Source organism: Callorhinchus milii, unplaced genomic scaffold, assembly GCF_018977255.1.
Source record: "Callorhinchus milii isolate IMCB2004 unplaced genomic scaffold, IMCB_Cmil_1.0 Scaffold2, whole genome shotgun sequence".
Classification (NCBI taxonomy): domain Eukaryota; kingdom Metazoa; phylum Chordata; class Chondrichthyes; order Chimaeriformes; family Callorhinchidae; genus Callorhinchus; species Callorhinchus milii.
The window spans coordinates 116,683,365-116,706,925 of NW_024704743.1; the positions used below are offsets into that span (position 1 = coordinate 116,683,365).

Genomic DNA, 23,561 nt, shown 5'->3' on the forward strand with positions numbered 1-23,561 from the left:
TCCCATTAGTAAGCTGGACTTTAACTGCACAACTATGAATAAAGTTCAAAGCAGAGAGCAGGAGCTGATCTTTATAGAGGGAGGACAAATCCAATTATGAGCCAGATGCCCAGGCTCTTCTACAGTAATTGCAGCACAAGCATAGAAGCAAGCTTCTATCGCATCTTCTAACACGGGTGAGCAACAGACAAATATAGCAGAAAATGAGGAGAAAAAACTCAAAAGTGCTGTTTACAGCCAAGTGATTGATTGCTGTACGGCAGGCATGGAAACTTCACTTTCTGTAAGAGAAAGCGATTAGCTGTCACTGGAGACAAGCAATGGAAAGCATGAAGCAGAAAGCAGTTATAGCTCAGTATCCTATACCAAAGTGTGGCTAATATTGATTGAAAAATAAAGCACAGCGCTAGATTGACAAGAAAAATATCAGAGAAACCCAACAGTTAGAGTGCTCTGCCCGTGCCCCCCACACACACACTAACCACCTAACAGTGCCTCTCATTCTCACCTTATCCCCAACCACCATCAGCATAGAATTTCCCACTTAAAAACATTTCATAATCACTCACTAGGAAATTTCACCTACGATTAGGAGACGTTTGCAAAGCACTGCGCCAAAGGACACATGCACACACACACATACACACACACACACACACACACACACACAGGTTGGCACTGATTTAGCTGACTAGACAGCACATTGTTTTTGGTCTGCTGCATCAATTACACTTCTAATAAAAGGTTTACTGAACCAATTAGAACATCTAACACGTTCAATGGATGAAATCTTAGAAAATCTTTGAAATATTTCAAACAGGGAAAGCATGATAGAGCAGCAGCAGAGCGCATTTCAGATATGAAAGGATGAAAATTTCAACATCTTTGTACAAGTCCCAGTCTTTTTTGCACAATAATCTCAACTTCTGAAAACATTTAAGGTTATTAATGAAACCCTCTGGTCTGGTGAATTCAGCTGAGCTCAAATAACGATCAAAATAGTTTAGAGTCAACAACCGTCAAGACGGACAAAAACGTTTCAGTGCATTTGCTCAGTCCGCTTTAAAAGGGATACCACTAAATAGTCCACTAAATGTACTTCCTATACTAAAGTTAGAAACTGTATTAAAAGTTTTCGGCTGCAAACAATATTATTTCAAGCAGCAATCCAACTGCAATGAACAGTCCTAGTTCTGAGATGGTTTTGTTTCAAATGGTAAACAGTTTCATTGGTTGTGGTTGCACTACACTAAATATCTACACATTCATAAACCATTCATAACCATCAAATATGCAACAACGTTGCATACGGCTTTATAAATAGGGGCATAGAATACAAAACTAAGGAGATTGTGAACCACCTTTATAAAACGCTGGTTAGGCCTCAACTAGAGTACTGTGTTCAATTCTGGGCACCACAAGTTAGGAAGGATGTCAAGGCATCGGAGAGGGTGCAAAGGAGATTTACCAGGATGGTACCAGGAATGAGGGACTTCAGTCATCAGGAAAGGCTAGAGAAGCGAGGATTATTCTCCTTGGAGCAGAGAAGGGGCGATTTAATAGAGGTGTTCAAATTCATGAGGGGATTTGATAGAGTGAACAGTGAGAAACTGTTTCCACTGGCCGGTGGGTCAATAACCAGAGGACACAGATATAAGATTGTTGTCAAAACAACCAGAGGGGAGATGAGGAGACGTTTTCTCACGCAGTGAGTTGTTCGGATCTGGAATGCACTGCCTGAAAGAATGGTGGAAGCAGATTCGAAAACAACTTTCAAGAGAGAAGCGGAGAGATATTTGGGGAGGACAAGTGTGTAAGGCTATGGGGAGAGTGGGGGATTGGGATTAATTTGGATAGCTCTTTCAGGAGCCGGCACGGGCACGATGGGCCAAATGGCCTCCTTCTGTGCTGTATAAATTCTACGAACGTCAGGTGATATACAATGATGGAAGCGTGGCATATAAAGCATCAGCTTCTGCAACCCAGGCTATGCCATCATGTCAGGAGCTAGAGTCCCTTCTATTACTCCCTAGCGCATTACATCTCCCTGAGGTTCTTCACCCAATTTCCAGTGGCAGCTACAAACCAGGACAATGCTGTTAATTGTCCAGGCCACTACTGCCGGCTGCAGCGTTTCTGTGGCTGGTGTGGAGCTAACCTGATATTTTTCTAAAGTTAACAGAGTTTCTAAATTCTAAAATTTTTTAACGAAAAAAATCACCTTGAAAATGAAACAGATATTGATAAGAACATTTAAAAGTATAACAGTAATGGCATTTTAGTCCTAAAATGAACTGGTTACACAAGAGCGAGAAAAATGGATTTTAAAAATGAAATTAAAATGCTGAGTTTCGATCAGATTTCAATAGTATTTTTTAAGTAGAATTTGTGAAAGGCACAAAATTCAGAAAACACCGAATCGTAATTTTCAAATTTAAAGTAGTTTTTATAATATCTAGAGATCATTAACTCTCTTATTTCTAGTTTCTTGAATTATAAAATGGTGTAACATGCTTCTAAATGATTGACAACAGTGCATGAAGAGTGAATGAACTTGCATTCCACAAATCATTATGTCTGAATGTTGCTGCAGGTTTCCAAATTCTCAACTCTCAAGAGAAAAAGTCAAGGCATCAGCGCTGGAAAAACTGTGGATCCTGGAAATTGGACATCTAAGAGAATGTCAGGTTAATGTTCCTGAGGTAATCTTTTTAATGTTCTGAGAAAGGGACATGAAAAACCATTAATCTGTCTTTTTGCCTTTCAGAAGCCCATCAACTTGCTGTACATTTCCTAAATTAAGACTGGTGCAAATGGGAGCAAGTCCTGAATTTCAAGTAACTTTGTTCCTGGCCTTCCCTACCCTTATTTAGGTAAATGCAAGTTGTTATTGTTGTAGTACGTGAAACCTCACTGTGATTTCCAAAGATTGGATGGGAGCACGAGAATTCAGACATTCAACCACTGAGAACTGCAGAGCAGCTAGTGAAGGTAGGAACTCTGATACTCAATTTCCTGAATAGCAATCGATAAAATGGCAGAAGTGAAATTAAGTGTTGGGGGGAATGGGCTGCTGGGAAAATCAGAAAGAAATATGGTTCAACATTCAGACAGAATTTTACTGGCACTCTCTACAGTATTTACAGTATCTCTACGTGGAGTCCTGTAGTTCAGTGGTTAGAGCACTCGCTTTGCAAGCGAGAGACCTGAGTTCAATTCCCGGCAGGGCGAGACCTTGGGCAAGTTTCCTTACTCCACACGCCTAATAATAATCCCTCCAAAACCAAAAACAATAATAAATTGGTCATTTTCAATCTACGACTGTTTGTGGGGCATTGCTGTGCGCAATTGGCTGCCGCGTTCGCCCACAAATATACAGTCAATTCACTTTACAGTGTGTTCTGTGAAGCGCTTTGGGACGTCCTCCCGACGTGGAAAGCGCTATATCAAATGCAAGGATTATTATTATTATTTTAAGGTAGCTTTCTGTTGGGGATACCAAAGTTTCACGCGGAAATAAATCCAACTTTTTATTGAACAAAAGACCTTCGGCTGCACAAAGAGCAATTGTCCAAGTGTCAGTGTCGCACTTTGTGCACAAGACAGCAGGGCCTGGAGCCAACATAAAGAGAATGCTAACATTTCGGGTGGACCCATGAAACATTAACTTGCCCTTCTCTTTCACACACTGGTTGACCTGATGTGTATTTACAGCAACTGTTGCTTTTTAGTTCAGATTTCCAGCATTTTGTTTCTCTTCAGCTGTAAAAGATATTTTCAACAACTTCCAAAGACTGGAGCAAGCAAAGCAACGAGAATAAAGCATCAGTGTGATTTGCAGCTCTCTGCTGCATCCAGACAAGCTGGAAGCCATATAATGGTACTGTGCAACCTGATCAAACAGATCCTTTCCCCTCTGTCTAGCTTCCTCTAGATTTTTCCACTTTGACAAAGATCAACGCTCAAGTTGATCTTATTCTTGGAAAGAGCCCAGAAAATATGGAGGAATTGATGACAAAAATACTCAAATTGTTTTGTTCCATTTTCAAATCACCATTCAATTCTGATCTGGTAATTCATGAAGAACAATAAAGAAAGCCACATTCTTAAGAGCTACAAGTAGACATCACAATGGAAGACTTTTCAGCCACATACTGGGTTCTCAAAAGGTTTCACAATACCAATAGCTTTAAGGTGTGAAATACTAACTTTCTGGCCATCAGAAGTTTGGATTACACAAAAACGCTGACTTAAATGTCCAATTAAGGAAACAGAAGCTGTAAAGTAAACCCACATTTTCTATCTGTAACCACTCATTCTTTGCAATGCAACTGATGCATTTGAAAGCTGTTGACTGACTGAAATTCGTTCAACAACAACAATTTGCATTTATATAGCGCCCCTCAATGCAGGATAGTGCCCCAAAGTGCTTGAATGTTAACTATGATTACTTGGCTTTCAAACAAAGTACAAATCTCAGGATCAAAATAATAAATTAAAATTACATTACTTTAAAATGCTGGTTGTAAAGTAAATACAGTATACAGAATGCAGAGCCCAGATTCATTTTAAACATTAAAAACTACCGAGGTTCTCAAAGATTTAATCAAACTTCTCTATTTTCCCTCCATCCCAATAATCATTCATGAATTTAAAATAAAATTACATCTACATCTCTTCATGTCGGCAAAATTTTAATATTAAACTTCACTCACATCAATATAACCCTCAACTAGATATAACTCATCACTTTTGCGCCATTCCAGTCTGCAACATCTGCAATTTTCCAGCGTTGCTGACTCATATGGGCCTATAGTCTCAGTTATTTCCTCTCTTCAATAGCAAGAACTATTAACTATACACAAGGTGAACTGGATATGCTTAATCCACCCATTTCAGACAGATTTATGTTACAAAACTGCTTCCAGAGGCAATTGTGCAATATTTCCCAATACTGCTGTTTATATTGCAGGTATAATTATAGAGCAGTTAAATCAGAAAATACGTAAACAACTAATTCCTCTTAAGTACAAGCTTTTATGATTGCTGTACCTTCCATTGTCTGGGGAAATCTATACAGACCTATAAGGAAACAAACATTTCACTGGACAGTACAGACAAGTTGAGCTACTTTGTCCATGGTAACGAGAAAGACAACTCTCTGGACCTCCAACAATAAAATTAAGTCTTGGTAAAATACATCCAGCACTTGACATAAAACATTTCCCTTCTGTACCACCGATGTTTGTAATATCCTATTAGTGCAACAAACATGATCATGGCACAGGCGTTGAGGTGACATCAGTGACAACCAGATGACACGGAAGGAAACCATTTTATCTTCCCTAATGCTGGCTGGCTCATTCATGGGCCCATGGTGCCAGCAAAAGCATTTTGATTTTTGGGTAAGCAAATATTTTAGTCCACATCTCAACTGCTTTACCTACATAACCCACATTATGAATTGCCTTATAACAGGGTCCTTCTGTAGTACATCACCACAGTCTTGGTTTAATTGAAGCAAATAAAAATTCATTTGGACTCCAGGTCCAATTTCGACAGACATCTCAAATTACAGTGCATATTTGTGCAGCACAAGCTGTACCACCACGTGGAAAGCTACCGATTCTTCATGCAGCAAATTACAGATCCACCCCAGCCCCGTCGGTGGTGAATGTGTGTCCAGGAGGAGTGGGGGAAAAACTGACAGTGAAGTACAAGCAGCCAAGCGCTTATTCACAAGGTGGAAGATAAACTCCAAAAGGGAATCAATTCAGTCTGCATTCAACTTAAGAACAGATATGCAGTCTATCTTCTTCATCAATTAGAGCTGCTGGGCATCAGAGAGAAAATAGCAGGGAAACAATTTCAAACAAATGTTGTTTCATGACATACAGTGGAAACTCAATCATAAGTTCAGCAAATGGCCTAAGGCATTTTGACCACATTGAAAAGTTGACCTCATCAGTGAGTTTATATTATTGTATTATATAATGTTGAAATAAAAGACTGACCACAAACGCAATTTGACTGCATTTAGTTGGTGCCCTGAAGGTGAGTTTATAATAAAATAATCCTTAAATTTGATATAGCTCCTTATGCTGTCAAAACACTTCACAGGATTTTACTGCGAAGTGTAGTGACTCTATTTTGAAGACAAGCACACCAGCCAATTGGCACATAGCAAACAGCCATGAAGTGAGTGACTATTTGTTTTAAAAATCAGGGAGACTGTTGGCTCGCACACTGGGAGAAACTCCCTTCGCTTTTCGAATAGTGTCATGGGACCTTTAATGTCTACATAGACAGTCAGAGAGCACCTCGGTTTAACATCTCAGAAGGATGGCATCTCTGACAATGCAGTGCTTCCTGGAGTGCCAGCCTAGACAATGAGATCAAATTCCTGACTTGGGGTCTTGACCCCACAATGTTCTGACTCAGAGAATAGAGTGATACCCAACTGAGCCAGGTAACAAATGAACATTTTCTGCTTGTACAGAAACTGGTTAATCCTGGAAAGTTTAAGAACAGAAATGTCAAACAGCGTTTAATATTTCACTGGGATTATCTGCGTAAATGTACCTCTCCACATCATACCTGTTAAACGTGTTCTCACTAGCAATGTACTTATCCAGTCGGCCCAACGGTGTTAGCATCTCGTCTTGAGAGACAAAGTCCAAGGCTGAAGGTATAATAAGGACATCAGACTCTGAGCTGTAGTCATCCACACCAACTAGCAGAGACATCAGAAATGTTATTTGAAATTGCAACGCTTTTAAACTTTAAATCTGAGCCACTCTTTCCTTATATAATAATGCGGATATTTCAAATAAAACACTATCGGTCACACACCAACTTTCCTATATAAGATGGATACAGAAATGTTATTTTGTGCTGAGGGACATGATTTTGGGGTTAAACTCTGTCGCTCTCAGGAATACTGCAATACCAAGTCACAGTGATGAGACGCGGGTTTGTGCTGGTGATTCCTCACAGAGCGAGCTCCTGATTTCAATCATGCAACTGTGAGCAGTTGCCAATTGCAAGCCAGGCACAAACCCACAGGAAGAAGAGAAGAATAGCTGTACTTAAATAGGGGGCCATCACTTTCTTAATAGAAATTGGGCCAGTCCTGTCTCCAGCTTGCATTTCCTTGACTACAGACCACAAAAAAAGGTCCAATTCCTAACTCTATCAAAATCCCACAGCCAGGTCGACCATAAGCAAAGGCCCAGAGGCACAGGGATTAAGTGCACTGAGGGCTAAAGGTGAAAATGAGAGGCCATACAAGCACTAGTAACATAGGAAATAAACTTATACTAGTGTCCACCAAGAGATTGCTGTATGAAGTACAAGAACATTAAATTGAAATACACGGTTTGGAGTAACGCTGCATTGGTTCAGTTCTTGAGCTGGAATAACATGGAATGAGAAATAGTCATTTGATTAATTAATACTGTGTCTGCCACAGTCCATGCAATTGCGTTGGTGACTACTATGCAAACACCATAAATGGTGGTTAGCTCAGTTTTCAAATCATTCCACTGTAAAGCACAGCTCATACTGTATAGTGAAGCCATTCTGTTATTAGTTGATTTGCTAACCTCTTAAAAGTGCTGTTCAGCGGGAAGTCAAGACTCTGATACAGTAATCACTCTTCCAACACTTATTTTAGGGATATACTATTGTTAAAAAAACAATTCTGCAAGCATCAGGATTACACTACCAATTTGAAAGGAACCTGCTTAATTAAGCAAGAGTGGTATTCAGGGTGGAAGTACATAGCACACACTCCAATTCATAGAACGTCTAAATATGAAGCAAATACCTCTTCCTCTCTCTCCCCTCCTTTCTCCAATGTTGTTCCACCAGTGAAATAAAACACCTTTTTTCTCTCTTCCCAATCCATTGCACCAGTGAGCATTATCCCCGATAAAGGTTACAGAAAGCCACCTATCGTGGTTAGATAAATTAATCCACAATTGGGCCCTTGGGTCTAGCTTGGCTGCTGATCTGGATGCGTTCAAGTCAGTGAAAATGGTATTGGTTGACTGCTCCCAGAATCCAGCCTAAACTCACTACACCCAGGCAAAGAACAGAACAAATACCCGTCACTAACCACAGGGCACTGAGCAGGGCTTGAAGCAAATTTTGAACTTAACTTTTCGACTGAGAAACTTATGGTACGTGGAGCCTACCACAGTGGAAAAAAAAAATCAAGGAACTTTAGGCGCACAGTTCAAATATTCTAAAATATCTTTTCGCTTTGAAACAATGAAAAACTTCTATTACTATCAATACACAATTTGCCAAGTTAAAGCAATACAACTGCTGCCTGATAAGCTCGTAATTTTAATATTTTTAGACTACATTTCTGAAGCTTTATTTAGAATAGCGATCAAATTCCTCACAGCTATGTCTTAAATCCAAAGAACTACCAAAGTCCAATAAATAATTTACAATTAACTCAATGGCAAACCACTGGAGGCTTAGCTTTGAGACTAAATGAGCATTCAGTTAAGGTAAATTTAATTAAAATCTAAAGGTAAACATCTAACTGCACTACGGTCAGTTTTATACAGAGAGCTTAATAAAACACGTTTCAGCGACAACTCTGAAATTCAGCATTAAAAACTGCATTACTCCAAACGGGATATTTTAACATGATCATCTTGCTTTAGCATGGTTTGTCCAAAGAACCATTTCTAATCATTTAAAAAATCATCAGTTTGTGGCTAAGTTGAAAGGTGGCAAGGTAGCAACTTGGTAGATTCAAATTGACAAATTCAAGAACCTTGAACCTCAAAACACATCAGATCAAGAATCAAGTGCTTTTCCAGATCCACGACTGATCAATCCGAGGACATAACTTGTCCTAACAACAGTCAAATTGCTATATAGATTGAAAAATATACTGGATATTAACATTTTGGGCAGTAATTTAAAAGTCAATGCAGTTAAATTTGTTTTCAAAGCAACTCCTATGATACATTTAGGGCAATTGTTCATCGACAGTTTCTGCTGCCAATTTCCTTCCTTCAAAACAATAATACCACTAAGATCAGTGAGATGAATATAAAGAACTCAAATTCAGTTTTTGCTAATGCCTCAATATATTACAAATTTTTATGATGTTATCCTAAAAACAGGACAAAGTTTTTTTTCTCCCCAGCATTACCTATTCAAGTTGAACTACTATTATCACAAGGTTCCTTCCCTCAAACATTACTTCTTCTCACCCATCAATCTAAGCTTGAGCAAGCAGAGAAAGTGCTGAATTCGAAAACCATTACCTTCCTTATCATCAGGGCAACGTAAAACTCCTCCCAAATTTCATCAACCAGTTTATTTCAACGGAAACCGCTTGATTGAACCAAAACAGGAAACAAACAGAAAACTATACAGCTGGATCCTCCCCAACTTTCCAGAAAGGCTTAAAGTTTTTGTCTAAGGAAAACTATAAAACACAGCTACATGACAAAAATCAGGATTGCCCGAGGATTAATTTAACTACTGCGATCTGACCCCAGCAGTGTGGACATGTTCCAACCAGACAAAGCCTTTCAGTTATTTGTCAAGTCATGATTCATGAAGTGCCATTGCATCATCCCACTGAACTTTATGTGGAAATAATTAGACGCCATTTACAATAGTTTATCAATGAAATCAGTCCAAAGTATTTCAAGCTATGATGCTAAAGGCAATTAGGTCCTCCAAGAGTATACCTGCTGAGCATTTGCAATAAACTTCCCATTAAGTTTTTCCCCACTTTATTCAATGGTTTCAGGTGGCTAAAACAGGTTAATTATTGCAGGTAAAGTGCCAAAACCATTGGCATTGACAGCCATCTGCCCTTTGTATGAGGGCAGAATGAAAGAAAAGCACAAAACTATTTCTGATCCAGAACAGCTGCACAAGACCAAAGCGATTAAAGGATCAGAGGTTGAACTGAACTTTGCACTTAGTTAGTTGAGGCAGCAGTAGGGGCCACACTTGGCCTCAGCACTCCTAGTGGGTTAGGGGGAAAAATTGCCAGGTTTCTTGCTCCCTCATCTCAACCCAGTGATAATTAGTAGAAAGTGCATCTTAGATGACAGCTGACAACAGACTTGAGGTTGGCTGAAATGCTTGTGGGCTCAAATAACATGGCAATAATCACCATCAAAGGCTCACACAAATAATGGCTCCCATATAAATAATGGAACCATACCTCAGTAGAATTTAAAATGCATCACAGATCTTCAGGCAGAGGCGAAAACTGGTAGAACAAAATACCAGTAGTATTTAGCTAGTATTCATACTGCTTGATTTTAAATAAATACTTGCAACAGAAAGTCAGTTATTGCGGTGCTTTCATATTCTACTGACATCAAAATCCAAGCTTTAACATGCAAGTCTCACTTTATTTCAGCTAACCTCAGGGCACACATGAGCTCAAGTTTGTTCCTTTTTTAACCCCCCCACCCAAGAATGATACTCATTAAGCAAATGACCAACAATAGTACTGCTAAATTCCCAAATGATGGCCAACCTTAACTATACCAAAATATTTAACGATTAACTTCATTTCATCTCTTTCCTCCAGCCATTTTAAATGAAAGTTCAAACATCTCAAGCATTTTCCACATTCTGTCCATAGGTAAAATTCTTTGACCAAGAGATATGCTCCTGGCCTCTGTTAATGCAATGTGAAGTAACAGAAAACATCAATTCAACTCATCTCCCATTTTCCCTCCCTTTGGGTAATCTATGGCTAAACTGGAAATTAGATGCAAATCTGTATTCTAATGCTCCAAATTATGTCACTGCACCACACCAACTTGCAAATTCTCTATATATTTTCCATTGCAGATTACATTGTTAAACCAGCAAAATATACTCTGAAGGTTTTAAAATGGTAGACTTTACATAAGGAAAATGACAGTTCTATACAATAATATTAAGTGACCAAAATTCACAACTCAACAATAAAATTACACCATTCGCCGGGAGGACGTTCCAAGATGTTGGACAATTAGTGTTTCGGAACTGAGCTGGGGGATGGGGGGGGGGAAGCATGAGCGAAGGCACAGCCGAAGAGGAGGGTCTTGAGATGGACGGATCTTGAAGGGGGGGTGGGGAGGCGAAGTGGAGACACTATGAGATGGAGTTCCAAAGGGCGGGGAAGCGTGGCAGAAGGCCTGCCCGCCAATGATGGGGCAGGCGAGGCGAGTGACATGAAGCAGGCAGGAGCCCACAGGGCGGAAGGACCGGGCAGGTTGGTAGGGGGTTAGGAGGTCACAGAGGTAGGGAGGAGCAAGACCATGGAGGACTTTGAAAGTGAGGACCAGGATCTTGAACTGTATGAAGGGAAGCCAGTGGAGTCGGGCGAGGATGGGGGTGATAAGAGTCGCGGAGCCTGGTGCGGGAGAGGGCACAGGCTGCAGAGTTCTGGATGATCTGCAGCCTATGGAGAGAGAAGTTGGGGAGGCCGACAAGCAAGGAGTTTGCATAATCGAGCCTGGATGTTATGAACGCGCGTGTATGACGTTCTTGGCGGCCTGTGGTATGAGACAGTGGCAGAGCCTGGCGATGTTGTGGAGATGGGGGAAGGCAGAGCAGGTCATGGCACCAATGTGCAGTGCCCACTTCTGGGCACCTGACTTTAGGAAAGATGTTAGGGCATTGAAGAGGGTGCAAAGGAGGTTTACCAGGATGGTACCAGGAATGAAGGACCTTAGTTATGAGGCGAGGTTAGCGAAACTAGGATTATTCTCCCTAGAGCAGAGAAGATTAAGAGGGATTCAATTGAGGTTTTCAAGATCATGAGAGGATTTGATAGGGAACTGGGAAAAACTGTTTCCAATGGCATGTGAGTCAGTATCCTGAGGACATCAATTTAAGATAGTTGTTAAAAGAAACAGAGGGGAGGTTAGGAAAAAAAGATTTCACCCAGCGAGTTGTTCGTATCTGGAATGCATTAACTGAAAGGGTAGTGGAAGCCGATTCAATAACAACTTTTAAGAGCGAAGTAGATGGGTATTTGGGGAGGACAGGATTGCAGGGCTACGGAGAGGAAGCGGGCCAGTGGGATTTGATTGCTCTTTTAGGAGCTGACGCAGACGCGATGGGCTGAATGGCCTCTTTCTGTGCTGTATGATTCTATGAAAAGATAGTTGAGGGTCAAACAAGATGCCAAGGTTCTGGACTGGCTTAGTAAGGTGGAGTGTGCAACCATGGATGGTGACCAACTTAGGATAACTCAACCAACTTAGGATAAGTAACACAAAAACTTTGTTTTTTTTAAAAAACAGGATCTAGTATATATCTGATTTGCAGTAAGTCATGAAAACTCCAGTAAAAGTTTATATTATTGCATAAGGCAATTATGTAATGTAATCTCAGTTTTACTATAAAAAGGTGTTTGTTTCAATTTAGTTTGAGGGTGACAGCAGAGTTGTTAAATACAGCAAATACCACCAATTGCCAAATATAATTACACACAAACAAAACACCACTTGCTACTCCACCATCCTGTATGGAGTGGGGTGGATAGAAGTGTTCAACTATCCCTGAGTGTGATACAGTGCTGACCACATACAGTTCACTACCCATTGCTTAATTAACGTTTCTAAAAAAGGAATGAAGACACATGGCTCCTGTAATAACCTACATAACTGTCTCTAATGTTGAATGAAAGTAAATTCCAACTTCCTTATACAGTTTAAAAACTCCAAACAATCAATATAGAACTGTTTGTACTGTATCTAAATGTGTTAGTAAAATTAAGCGGTGGAAATTCGAGAGAAGGAAGCAATAGAGGGGTATTAGACATCAGCAAAGCTTGATATTTGTCAAACACTACAGGGTCACAACATTCAGTTCTGGTCTGTACATTTGTATAAAGCTTTCAAATTTCCAGCACAACTGTGTCATTTAAGTTAAAACAGCAGGAAAATACTAACTGAGCACATTTTAACAAAAGCACTACTACTAGACTTCAGTTCCCACCAATACATTGAAAAGGATCAAGCACATCTGCCTCCCACTCACAAAACTCTACTGATTGTATAATAGTGTTAAAAGCTTGCAAAGCTGACTCTAATGCAATACCCTAATAAATTTTGCCCACAAATATACAGTCAATTCACTTTACAGTCTATTCTGTGAAGCGCTTTGAGATGTCGAATGAAAAAAGGGCTATATCAAATGCAAGGATTATTATTATATTATACAAATAATCTCGGCAACAAAAGTATCGGAGGAGACGTGCACTGAATATTTTAAACTATTCTAATTTATATCAGAATGTCTGGAGTACAAATAAAATTTTGTAAACTGTTTTTGATGGTGCTCACGTGATAGCTACTTATTCACCTAGTGTTCTTTTTTTGAAATTTAAACAGCATGGCACCTTGACAGACTGATTGAGAAAGTATGAATCCTCAGTCTGTGCTTTAGTTAACTGATCTGAGCTAGAGTGCAGCAAAGGCAATAACTGGCTTAGCGAACATGAAAGAAAAGTAAATCAGCTCAAGTTCTTGCTCAATAACTGGACAGCCTTCTTGGAAAATGCTCAGGTGTGGATCATGGACTAGTTTCAGTTGTGAAGTTTCTTTGCTGACTCACAAATAAACAAATAGTCTACTAACCATCGCAATCTAATTCTACAGGAACAAACCAGGAACAACCTTGCAACTGTACCCCAGCACAAGTATGGCTTCAAAGCTAAGTGAAGAAAGTGAAGGGGGAAAGAAAAAGCCCACTGTATAACACCCTTCAGCAACTCAAGTGGTTTCACTGTACATTTTAACTAGAACTGTGCTGTAGTTAACCTCTCCTTGAAAAATAATGAATCTCACTGAGAAAAACGTTTGTCGTGGCAAGTCCTGGGATCGAATAATCTCACCAAACTCCTAGCTGAAAAACGTATCCCCGAATCCAGGAGGGAATCTTCAAGGTCTCAGGTCGCAAATAACCGGCTGAAATCCTTTTTGGACTCCATCACTGTTAAGCGCTCTGAGACGCCGCCCGGCGTGGAGGGCGCTACATAAGTGCAAGTTGTTGTCTTGGCCCCAGCTCCCCAATTCTCTCCACCCCCCTCCCACCACACACACACACAGTCTTAAAAGTCCATTCAAACAACCTCCCCGCTTCGAAAACTCCCAGAACAAGGCAAGACCTATACTCTCTGGTGACCATATTTGTAATAAATAAGCAGGACTTTTATTCCCCACTCGCCTTTTCCCACTTCTCCCAATTTTCTATATTTCCCCTGGGGTGATGTCACCCCACCCTCTCTTTCCTCCCTCCCCCACCTCCCCCCCAAAAATACAATAAAATTAGGTTCAACAGATTTTTTCACATGTAAAAACAAGTAAGTTCTTGCTTGTTCTCTCCCTCCCTCCCAGTCCTTCCCAACCCACCACCACCCCTCTCCAGGCGGGGAACAGTTGCTGCTTTAAGAGAAGAGGGAAGGGAGGGAGAGAGAGAGAGATGGCTCCTTTCTCTCTCTCTCTCTCTCTCTCTACTTTCAGCTCCGACCTGGGACCCATTCGGGGCTCCAGCACAGCCCGAGCGAGAGCAAGCAGCCCCGGACCCAACGCTAAAGCCAGGCCGTGGCTCCATAGCCTTGGCCCCGGCCCACAAAACCAAACCAACCCAACCCACAACCAGCCAACACCAACCACCCCCCACACCCCGGGAACCAACTCACTCACATCCGTCTAATTCCTCCTGCAGCTCCTCCTGGACCAGCGACAAATCTGTAGCAGCAAAAAAAAATACAATAGAGCACAGAAACGTATGTGAAAAAAAAACAATAAACATAAAACGCAAACATATGTGTGCAAATAATTCACGTGTGAACGTAAAACACCCAACAGCATAGGTAAAAAAATAATAAACATACAAAACACAAAACCATATGTATAGAAATTATTAATTAAACAAACATACATATTAGACACCAACACATATGTATTAAAACACAAATAATAAACAACCAAACATATAAAATTGAAAAGATATGTAACAAAACAAACAAGAAACAAACACGTATGTATATACATATATTTTTATAAAAAAAACATATCAAAACAAACAATATAAAAAGGAGAGAAAGAAACAAAAAAGAAAGACACCAGAAACGAAAACAATTTCACTTGATCTTACTCCCCCCCCCACCAGAAAACAATTAAACGTTTTCCACCTCCTCGAAAGAAATAAAAAGCCTCAGTGCTTTATAAAAGTAAATCTCTTACAAATAAAACAAACTTTTTACTCAGTCACACAGAACCCCCTCACTCACCCCCTCCTTTTTTTAAAAAAAAGAGAAAACCACAGCAGAACTCGGCCCTGAGTGAGTGAGGAGAGAAGGTGGTGAGGATGAGGGGAAAGAGAGGGAGGGAGGGAGGGAGAGAGGGGGGAAGGGGGGGGGGAGAGAGGGGGGGAAGGGGGGGAGACGGGGGGAGAGAGAGGGGGGAAGGGGGGGAGAGGGGGGGAAGGGGAGGGGAGAGAGGGGGGGGAAGGGGGAGGGGAAAGGGGGAGGGAGGAGAGGGAGGGGGAAAGAGAGGGGGAAGGGGGGGAGAGAGAGAGAGAGGAGAGGGAAGGGGAGAGAGAGGGGGGGAGAGAGAGAGGGGGAGAGGAGAGGGGGGAAGAGAGGGGTGGGAGAGGGGGGGAGAGAGGGGGGGGGAGAGGGGGGGGAAGAGAGGGGGGGGGGGGGGGAGAGAGAGGAGAGGGAGAGGGGAAACATCAAGAGGTTGTGAAGAAAACAAGAGAGAATAAAAATAAAATTCTGCTCTGCTCTCAAACTTCTGTCTCCTCTTCCCCGGGACAGGATTTTTTCCCTCTCTCTCTCTCCCTCTCTCTCTCTCTTTGGTGTTGTGGGGGGGGGGGGGGCAGGGGAAAAAAAAAGGGACCATTTAAAAAGTAAGTCTCCTCTCTCCTTCCCTCGGTCCTATCTCTCTGTGTCTCTCTGTCACCATCAGCCACACACAGTTTCACCTGAGAGTACATTTTTTTTGGGGGGGGGGAAAAAAAACCCTTTAAACCCCCCCTCTCCGCCCCCTCCCCCCCTCCCGCGCGCACTCACACACATCGACACTCAGAGACTATTTTAAACTCATTAACAGACGAGAAGCAGCTCTCACGTACCCGCCATCTTGGCGCTTCCCCCCCCCACCCACCCACCCCTTCCGGTCCTACATTTAAAGTCCTCCCCGCGCCCTGGTTTCCTCCTCCCCTTCCTGTCTCTGTGTGTGTGTGTGTGTGTCGCAGCGTCCGCGGTCCGGCGGGAGCGCAGGCGGCGCGGAGGAAAGGACCCACTTCTCTCAGCTCGGCCGCCTCAGAACAGGGAGGGAGGGGCGGGGGGGGGACACACACACAGAGGGGAACAGGGGGCACAGAGGGGGGGGGGGGGAGGGAGGAGAGGAGGTGCTGGGAAGAGGCGGAGGTGGGAAGGGAGAAGAGGGGGAGGGGGGAGGAGGGAATGGAAAAGGCTGGGGAGAGGGCATAGAGGGGAGAGGAGATGGAAGGGTGTGGGGGGGGGGAGGAGGAGGAGGAGGAGGAGGAAGATAGAAGGGGGAAGGAGGAAAGGTTGGGAGAAGAGGGGAATAGGCGGAGGAGGAGGAAGAGGAAGAAAAGGGGAGAAAGGTGGTGGTGGGAGAAGAGCGGTGCCGAGAGGAAACGAAAAGGGGGGGGGGGGGGAAAGAAGTTGGGAGAGAGGGTGAAGAAGAGAAGAAGGAGGGGTTGGGGGGGGGGAACGTAGCGCCACAAAAAAAAAGTTGCCGCTTTTCACCAAGATTGGGGGTGGGGTGACTCCACCTCAGCTCCAGGGCCGTCTTGGTGTTGACTCGGGTGGGAGGCGGGTAAACCAAGGGTTCCTTGGGTCTCAGTTTTTGTAGGCTACCCGAACCTTCCTGATGGCAGTGGGCGACAGGCTCTGGGCGTCTTCGTTAATAATCCTTGCATTTGATATAGCGCTTTTCATGTCGGGAGGACGTCCCAAAGCGCTTCACAGAACACACTGTAAAGTGAATTGACTGCATATTTGTAGGCGAACGCGGCAGCCAATTGCGCACAACAATGTCCCACAAACAGTCGTAGATTGAAAATGACCAATTTATTATTGTTTTTGGTTTTGGAGGGATTATTATTAGGCTCTGTGTGGAGTAAGGAAACTTGCCCAAGGTCTCGCCCTGCCGGGAATTGAACTCAGGTCTCTCGCTTGCAAAGCGAGTGCTCTAACCACTGAGCTACAGGACTCCACAATCCGTTGGATTTTTAAGTCCACTTAAATCTTCCTACTATCCGCTTCAGAGTAGGTGTGAGTTGAGTGGTTCGTTGCACAAAACACTCGAGTGAATTACCACTCAGTTGCTGTGAAAATATCATCGGACTCCTGTTAGAATTGCTGAGCGCCCGCCTACAATCATTTTCAATCACAATTTTATTTGAAGGGAGCAATTCTCCGGGAAAGGCTCTCTGATCTATGTAAATGTCAATGAGACCTTCTGGTCTGCGGGTTTTATTTTTTTTCTCCCCTGGGTGATTTTTCGGGTGAAAATCTGCCTGTCCAGGGTGGATGTTAAAAGATCTTTGGGCACTGCTCAAAAAGAGAAGAAAGTTTCTCCCAGTGTCGGGGCTGACAAATCCCCCAAAATAAAATTGGTCACTCACTCCTTGGCTATTTGCGGGACATCACCCCCAAAATACCCAGTCAATCCACTTTACAGTATGCAAAAGGCAAAGTACTGCAGATGCTGGAAATCTGGTATAAACACAGGTTGCTGGGAACACGCAAGAGGTCAGGCAGCATCCATGGAGAGAGGAAAATAAGTGGTGGCCAACCCCTCGCTAATGTCACGCACCACACCTTATGACTGTCTGGGGGAAGAGGCAGCATTGCCGTGACCCGAGGAGGAGAGGGAACCGTAACCTACTGATTGTTACACATCCCTTTGGGAAACGTGGTGAAAGAGTATGAGTGTGACTGTGTGTGTGTGTGTGTGACTGAATGTGTGTGTGTTTATTCCCCCCCAAGTACCTGACACACAGGGAGGTTAACATTTTGCTGTATTTGCAAAGCTCCTCCATATTCCACTCGTATTTTGCATTATAAAAACCTTGTTTTTTTTAACTTCTGTTGTATATTAATAATAATAAATTATACGGCCCCTCAACCCAGCGCTTTTCATCTGGGACGATGTCGCCAAGCTCTTTGCAGGGTTTTGCTGTAAAGTGTTGTGACTTGCAGGCAGATGATTTTGAGCACAGCGACGTCTCCGCAAACATCTGTGAGCAGTTTCATCTGTCAGACAGGACAGCAGGAGAGAGAGAGAGAGAGAAAAACTCCTTTCTCTTTTCCCTGACAGTGCTGTGGGAGATCTTTAACATCCGCCCTGAACTAGGCACGGATGGGGAGTGAAGTTTAATGACTCTGGCAATGCAGTGCTCTCCCTCCCCAGCACTGCGCTGGAGAGTCAGCCTGAACTGTGAGCTCAAAGGCCCCCTGATTTTTGGGAGGATCGAACCCACAACTTTGTGACTCCCGAGACGAGAGTGTGAGCGACTGAGCCATGGGCTGACGCATTTAGCCCAGATCAAGGGGTTAATTGGGGAGATAAAGAGTTTTTTTGAGCCTGGATTATCACTCTGATAATCACTCTGAATTGTTGTCGTGATATTATGACCTGTTATGACTGAAAAGAGGAATGGTTATGTGGTTTTGTTGGAAACATTTTTGGAACACAAGTTATTCAAGTACCATTGTATTATTCATCAGGAAGCCCTCTGCGCCAAAGACTTGGATTTCTCTTGTGCACATGATCCTGTGGTGCGTTGCATAAACAAAATTGTGGGCGTGCATTAAACCGCCGGGAATTGCGTAACTTGTTTGATGAAGACACAAATAAGGAAGGGGCGTTACTCCTTCGTTGCAATGTCCGTTGGCTATCAAAGGGGAAGGCTCTTGAAAGATTTTTGAATTTTAAAAAAAGGGCTTAAGAGAAGCGAGAACTTCTTGAAGGTTGCAAGCTCCTACAAGACAAAAACTGTCTCAGTGACCTTGCTTTCCTTATGGATATTATCAGTCATCTTAACAACCTCAATGCACGCTTGCAAGGAATGCATTGCCTTTTCTCAACTCTGTTTAATTTAATTTAATCTTCAAGGCCAAACTTAACCATTTTTTGGAATGTTTTGTCTCGAAAAAAACTAGGTCACTTCGTTCACTTGCAACAGTTCAAAAGTGACAGTACCATCACCACCGGTTTCAAAAAATATCAGAATGCGATTTCTTCACTTTTTAATTCCTTTGATGCCCTTTTTCACGATTTTAAAGAAGACAAAGACAATGTAGCACTTTTCAACAACCCTTTCTCTATTTCAGACACTGAGGTTGAACATTATCCATCAGAAATGCAGTTGGAAATTTTGGAACTTAAAAATCATTCAGGCTTACATAACAAATTCAAGTGTGCTTCTCCAGTAAGCTAGGGCTTGAAGTTGTTTCCCTAAGAATGATTTTCCTAAATTGCATGACCACAGTCTTTGATATGTGTGGAGATTTAAATCAACCTACACCTGGAGTCCAGGTGTACAGTGGAGTCCTGTAGCTCAGTGGTTAGAGCACTCGCTTTGCAAGTGAGAGACCTGGGTTCAATTCCGAGCACGGTGAAATCTTGGGCAAGTTTCCTTACTCCACATCCCTGACAATAATCCCTCAAGAAAAAAACAATCATAATTTGGTCACTCAATCCACGACTGTTTGTGGGACACTGCTGTGGACAATTGGCTGCTGCGTTTCGCCCACAAATATAGAGTCAATTCACTTTACAGTCTATTCTGTGAAGCGCTTTGAGACGTCCTCATCCTCACCTCTAAGGCCATTCACGGCCTTGCTCCCTCCTACCTCTCTGACCTACTATCCCCCTACCTACCTGCCCGTACCCTCCGTTCCTCTGGCTCCGGTCTGCTCCACGTCCCCCGCCCCAATCGCCCTACCATTGGTGGTCGGGCCTTCAGCCTCTCAGCCCCTAGGCTCTGGAACTCCATCCCCCAGTGCCTTCGCCTTGCTTCCTCCCTTTCCTCCTTCAAGGCCGGTCTCAAAACCTTTCTCTTTGACCGAGCCTTCAGCTCCCCTCTCGACTCTCTTCCCCTCCTCGCTCCCTCCCTTCCCTCCCCTCACCCTGACCATTTCCCCCTCCTCGCTCCCTCCCTTCCCTCCCCTCACCCTGACCATTTCCCCCCTCCTCGCTCCCTCCCTTCCCTCCCCTCACCCTGACCATTTCCCCAATGCTCGGGTCATGACCCAACTGTGCAGCGCCTTGGGACGTCCTCCTGACGTGAAAGGCGCTTTATAAATGGAATCTTGTTGTTGTTGTTGTTGTCTAGAAGACGTGAAAAGCGCTATATCAAATGCAAGGATTATTATTATTACCTGTGAGCCGTCCTTTTCCACCGTGAGCTTCATAAAAAATAAATACCAAACTAATGGATGATCACCTCAATAATCTTCTTTCAGTGGCTTGCTCAAAACTGAATCCAAATATTGAAGATATCAAGAACCAAAAACAAATTCAGAAGCCACATTAAGTAGCTTGTTTGATATTTTAATACTTCCTTTTCGAGTAATATTTTTCTTTTTAATTTATGTTTTTTGTGGCATAGTGATATGTCCTGGGCTGACACTATGATACACCTTAGCGAAAGGTTGGCCACCACTGCTTTACAGTATATTCTGTGAAGCGCTTTAAGACGTCTCGAAGAACTGATAAGGTGCTATGTCAAATGCAATGATTATTATTATTATTATTTAATAGCCTGAGCAATCTTGAAAAAAGCATGTGTGAAAAATGAAATGTTGGTAGTAATAACATAAATGAACATCTCAAAGCACTGCATCCAATTGATTTTTCCAGGAAGGATGGTTGAGGCCAGAATGCTGAACTAATTTAACACTCAGCTTGATGCTATGATGGGAGGATGGCAGCTTGAGTATTCTAGTTAGATGAGATTAAATGGGCGGAAGGACTTCTTTATCTAAACCTCTCTTGGGACATTGTTGTGGGTAAAATTGTGCTGTGTTTGTCTACGAATACAGTAATTTCATATTACTTACATTTTGGGATGTTCCCAACATTGAATTTTTATCTGGGGGGATTGTTGGGAAGCACACTGGGAGAAATGCCCTTCTCTTGTCAAATAGTGCACTGAGATCCTGAATGTCCACCTGAACAAGCAGGTGTGACCTTGGTTTAATGTCGCATCTTTAATGAGTGTTAGCCTAGACTTTGACTCAGCAGAGTGCTAACAACTGAGCCAGACTGAGACCTAAGTACTGCAGTTAGCTCCAGTGGATCAGCTGGTTTGGTGGGTGGAATAACCTCTTCATTTGATGTAATTTCTGGTATCTGATTCAGTAAAGTGATGACAGGGTAAGTAGATCTCTGTTTGTACCATATAAAAAAAAAGGCAAAATACTGCAGATGCTTGAAATCTGAAATAAAAACAGAAGTTGCTGGAACATTCAGCAAGTCAGGCAGCATCTATGGAGAAAGGAAAGTGGATTAACGTTTTAGGTCGATGACCTTTCATCGGAATCGATTCCTTTCTGACCTGCTGACTGTTCCAGCAAATTCTGCTTTTATATCTGCGTGTACAATATTTGTGGTTGAGAAGCTTTAAGGCACTTCCTAGAATGTATTGGAAAGTGAATTTGCTGTGTATTTTGGATGTAAAACACGGCAGCCAATTGGGCACAACAGTGTCCCACAAACAGTCGTGGATTGAACCAATTTTTTTTGAGGGATTATTACTCCTGGAAAGCGATCCGCCAATTGACTTAACAACTGGGTTCCTACTTTCTGCTGGGTAAACAAAGGCGTATTGAGTTAGAAAACTTGCCTAAGGTTTTGCCCACCCGGTAATCGAACCCGGGTCTCTCACTTGCAAGGCGAGCGTGCTAACCACCACACCATGGAACTCCATGATGATGACCTGTCCTTCTTAAAGTCAGTTTATTTTTGCATTTAGTCCTGATTAAGGAAGCTCAACTTTTGTGGATTTGTGATGGTGGTGAGGTCATTGTCAACCTAACCTTAAGCAGAAATGTAAAGTGCTCTCAGAGAAAGTTAACAAGTTAAATCTTAATTTCTGCCACTTTGTCTGAGAATTGGCACGATTTGGAGTCTAAAATCAGCCCGTTGAGAGTCCAATTACAGTGAGGGGCCAACATCATCCTTCCCTGCCTCCTGCCAATGCAGCCCAGTAAAATAATCCTCATAAACCAGTATCTAAACTGTTTATATTAGCGCTTATTTGATGTGTCATCACAATGTATACCACTTACGCATGTAAATTTTTCTGTCTGCAATGGAATGCCAGTGGAATGCTCTCCTTGGTCTGACGCACCCTATTTAACCAATTCTGGAAGGTATGAGGTGTTGGCTGGTGAGGGCCAAGACTTTTTNAAAAAAAATACAGGATTTGTTTTGGGGGGTCAGCTGGGTGTCTGACACATGCAGAAATGCATCACCCTGCTTAAAAGTATTCATCAGAAACTAAAGTTTATGCCTAGGAAAGTTGTGTATTGTCTGGTAACAATGTGCTCAGTAGCTGCAAGCAGGATACTGTTATGGTTTGTTGTGTTGAATTGGATTATCCAATTCAGAGCTTCTTTCCATTCGGCTCCTGTTAGCCCTGCAAGCCAAAGCCCTAATGGGAAGGGTGGTCCTCGCTAGACAAGCAGCGCGAAACTTGCCAGACTGCTCTCAATGACAAACAATGTAGTTTTAGCTGATTAAATTCCAGCAATACCTCCAATTCAATCCCTGGGGTCCCAACACCTTGGTTCTCATCAAATCTGCACCAAAATTCTCCGGAATTAGGTACACAGGGTGGTTCTCAAGAGAGACAGTCCATATTTCATTTGGTCACAGGAATATTTCCTTTTGTAGGTGGTATGCATGTGTGGAACGCTCTGGAACTCTTAAGCTTGGTGCCCAAAGAAGTTTCCTTACTCCACATGCCTCTGTTTACCGAGCAGTAAGTAGGTACATGGTTGTTAGTCGATTGGTGGATCGCTTTTCCGGGTGTAATAATCCCTTAAATAAATAATAATTTGGTTATTCAATCCATGACTGTTTGTGGATTGTCTGTCAGACATCAAGTCCTGGATGAGAGCTAACTTTTTTCAGTTGAACGTCAAAACCGAGGCTCTCTTGATTGGCTCCCATCAGTGCTTCCATACCTCAGTCGGTGACAGCATCACCATCCACGGTTGCATACTCCACCTTGCTATAAGCCAGTCCAGAATCTTGGGGACTTGTTTGACCCTCAACTATCCTTTCTATCCTACATCTGCGCCAGGACCCGCTCTGCCTTCCCCCACCTCCGCAACATCGCCCGGATCCGCCACTGTCTCACACTGCAGGCCGCCGAAACCCTCATACATGCATTCATAGCATCCAGGCTTGACTAAGCAAACTCTTTGCTTGTCGCCCTCCCGAACTCCTCCTTCCATAGGCTGCAGATCATCTAGAACTCTGCAGCCCGTGTCCTCTCCCGCTCCAGGCTCCGTG

The 23,561-nt window shown here is 42.8% G+C and overlaps 1 protein-coding gene across 3 annotated transcripts in view; it reads right to left on the bottom strand.

Moving 5' to 3' along the window:
* LOC103181045 (serine/threonine-protein phosphatase 4 regulatory subunit 1) overlaps window positions 1-16,162 on the bottom strand; it is a 48,746-nt gene extending 32,584 nt beyond the window's left edge. Inside the window, exons 1-3 of one of the 3 annotated variants that reach the window (XM_042346125.1) lie at window positions 16,135-16,162; window positions 14,700-14,744; window positions 6,598-6,682 (exon numbers count right to left, since the gene is read on the bottom strand). In XM_042346125.1, the coding sequence (XP_042202059.1) occupies window positions 6,598-6,682; window positions 14,700-14,744; window positions 16,135-16,141 (137 nt within the window). In that variant the 5' untranslated portion in view covers window positions 16,142-16,162. Of the gene's footprint in view, window positions 1-6,597; window positions 6,734-14,699; window positions 14,745-16,134 lie in introns of all 3 variants that reach the window. The other 2 variants (XM_042346118.1, XM_042346132.1) reach the window with 2 other exon arrangements.
* Between the last annotated feature and the right edge of the window lie 7,399 nt (window positions 16,163-23,561).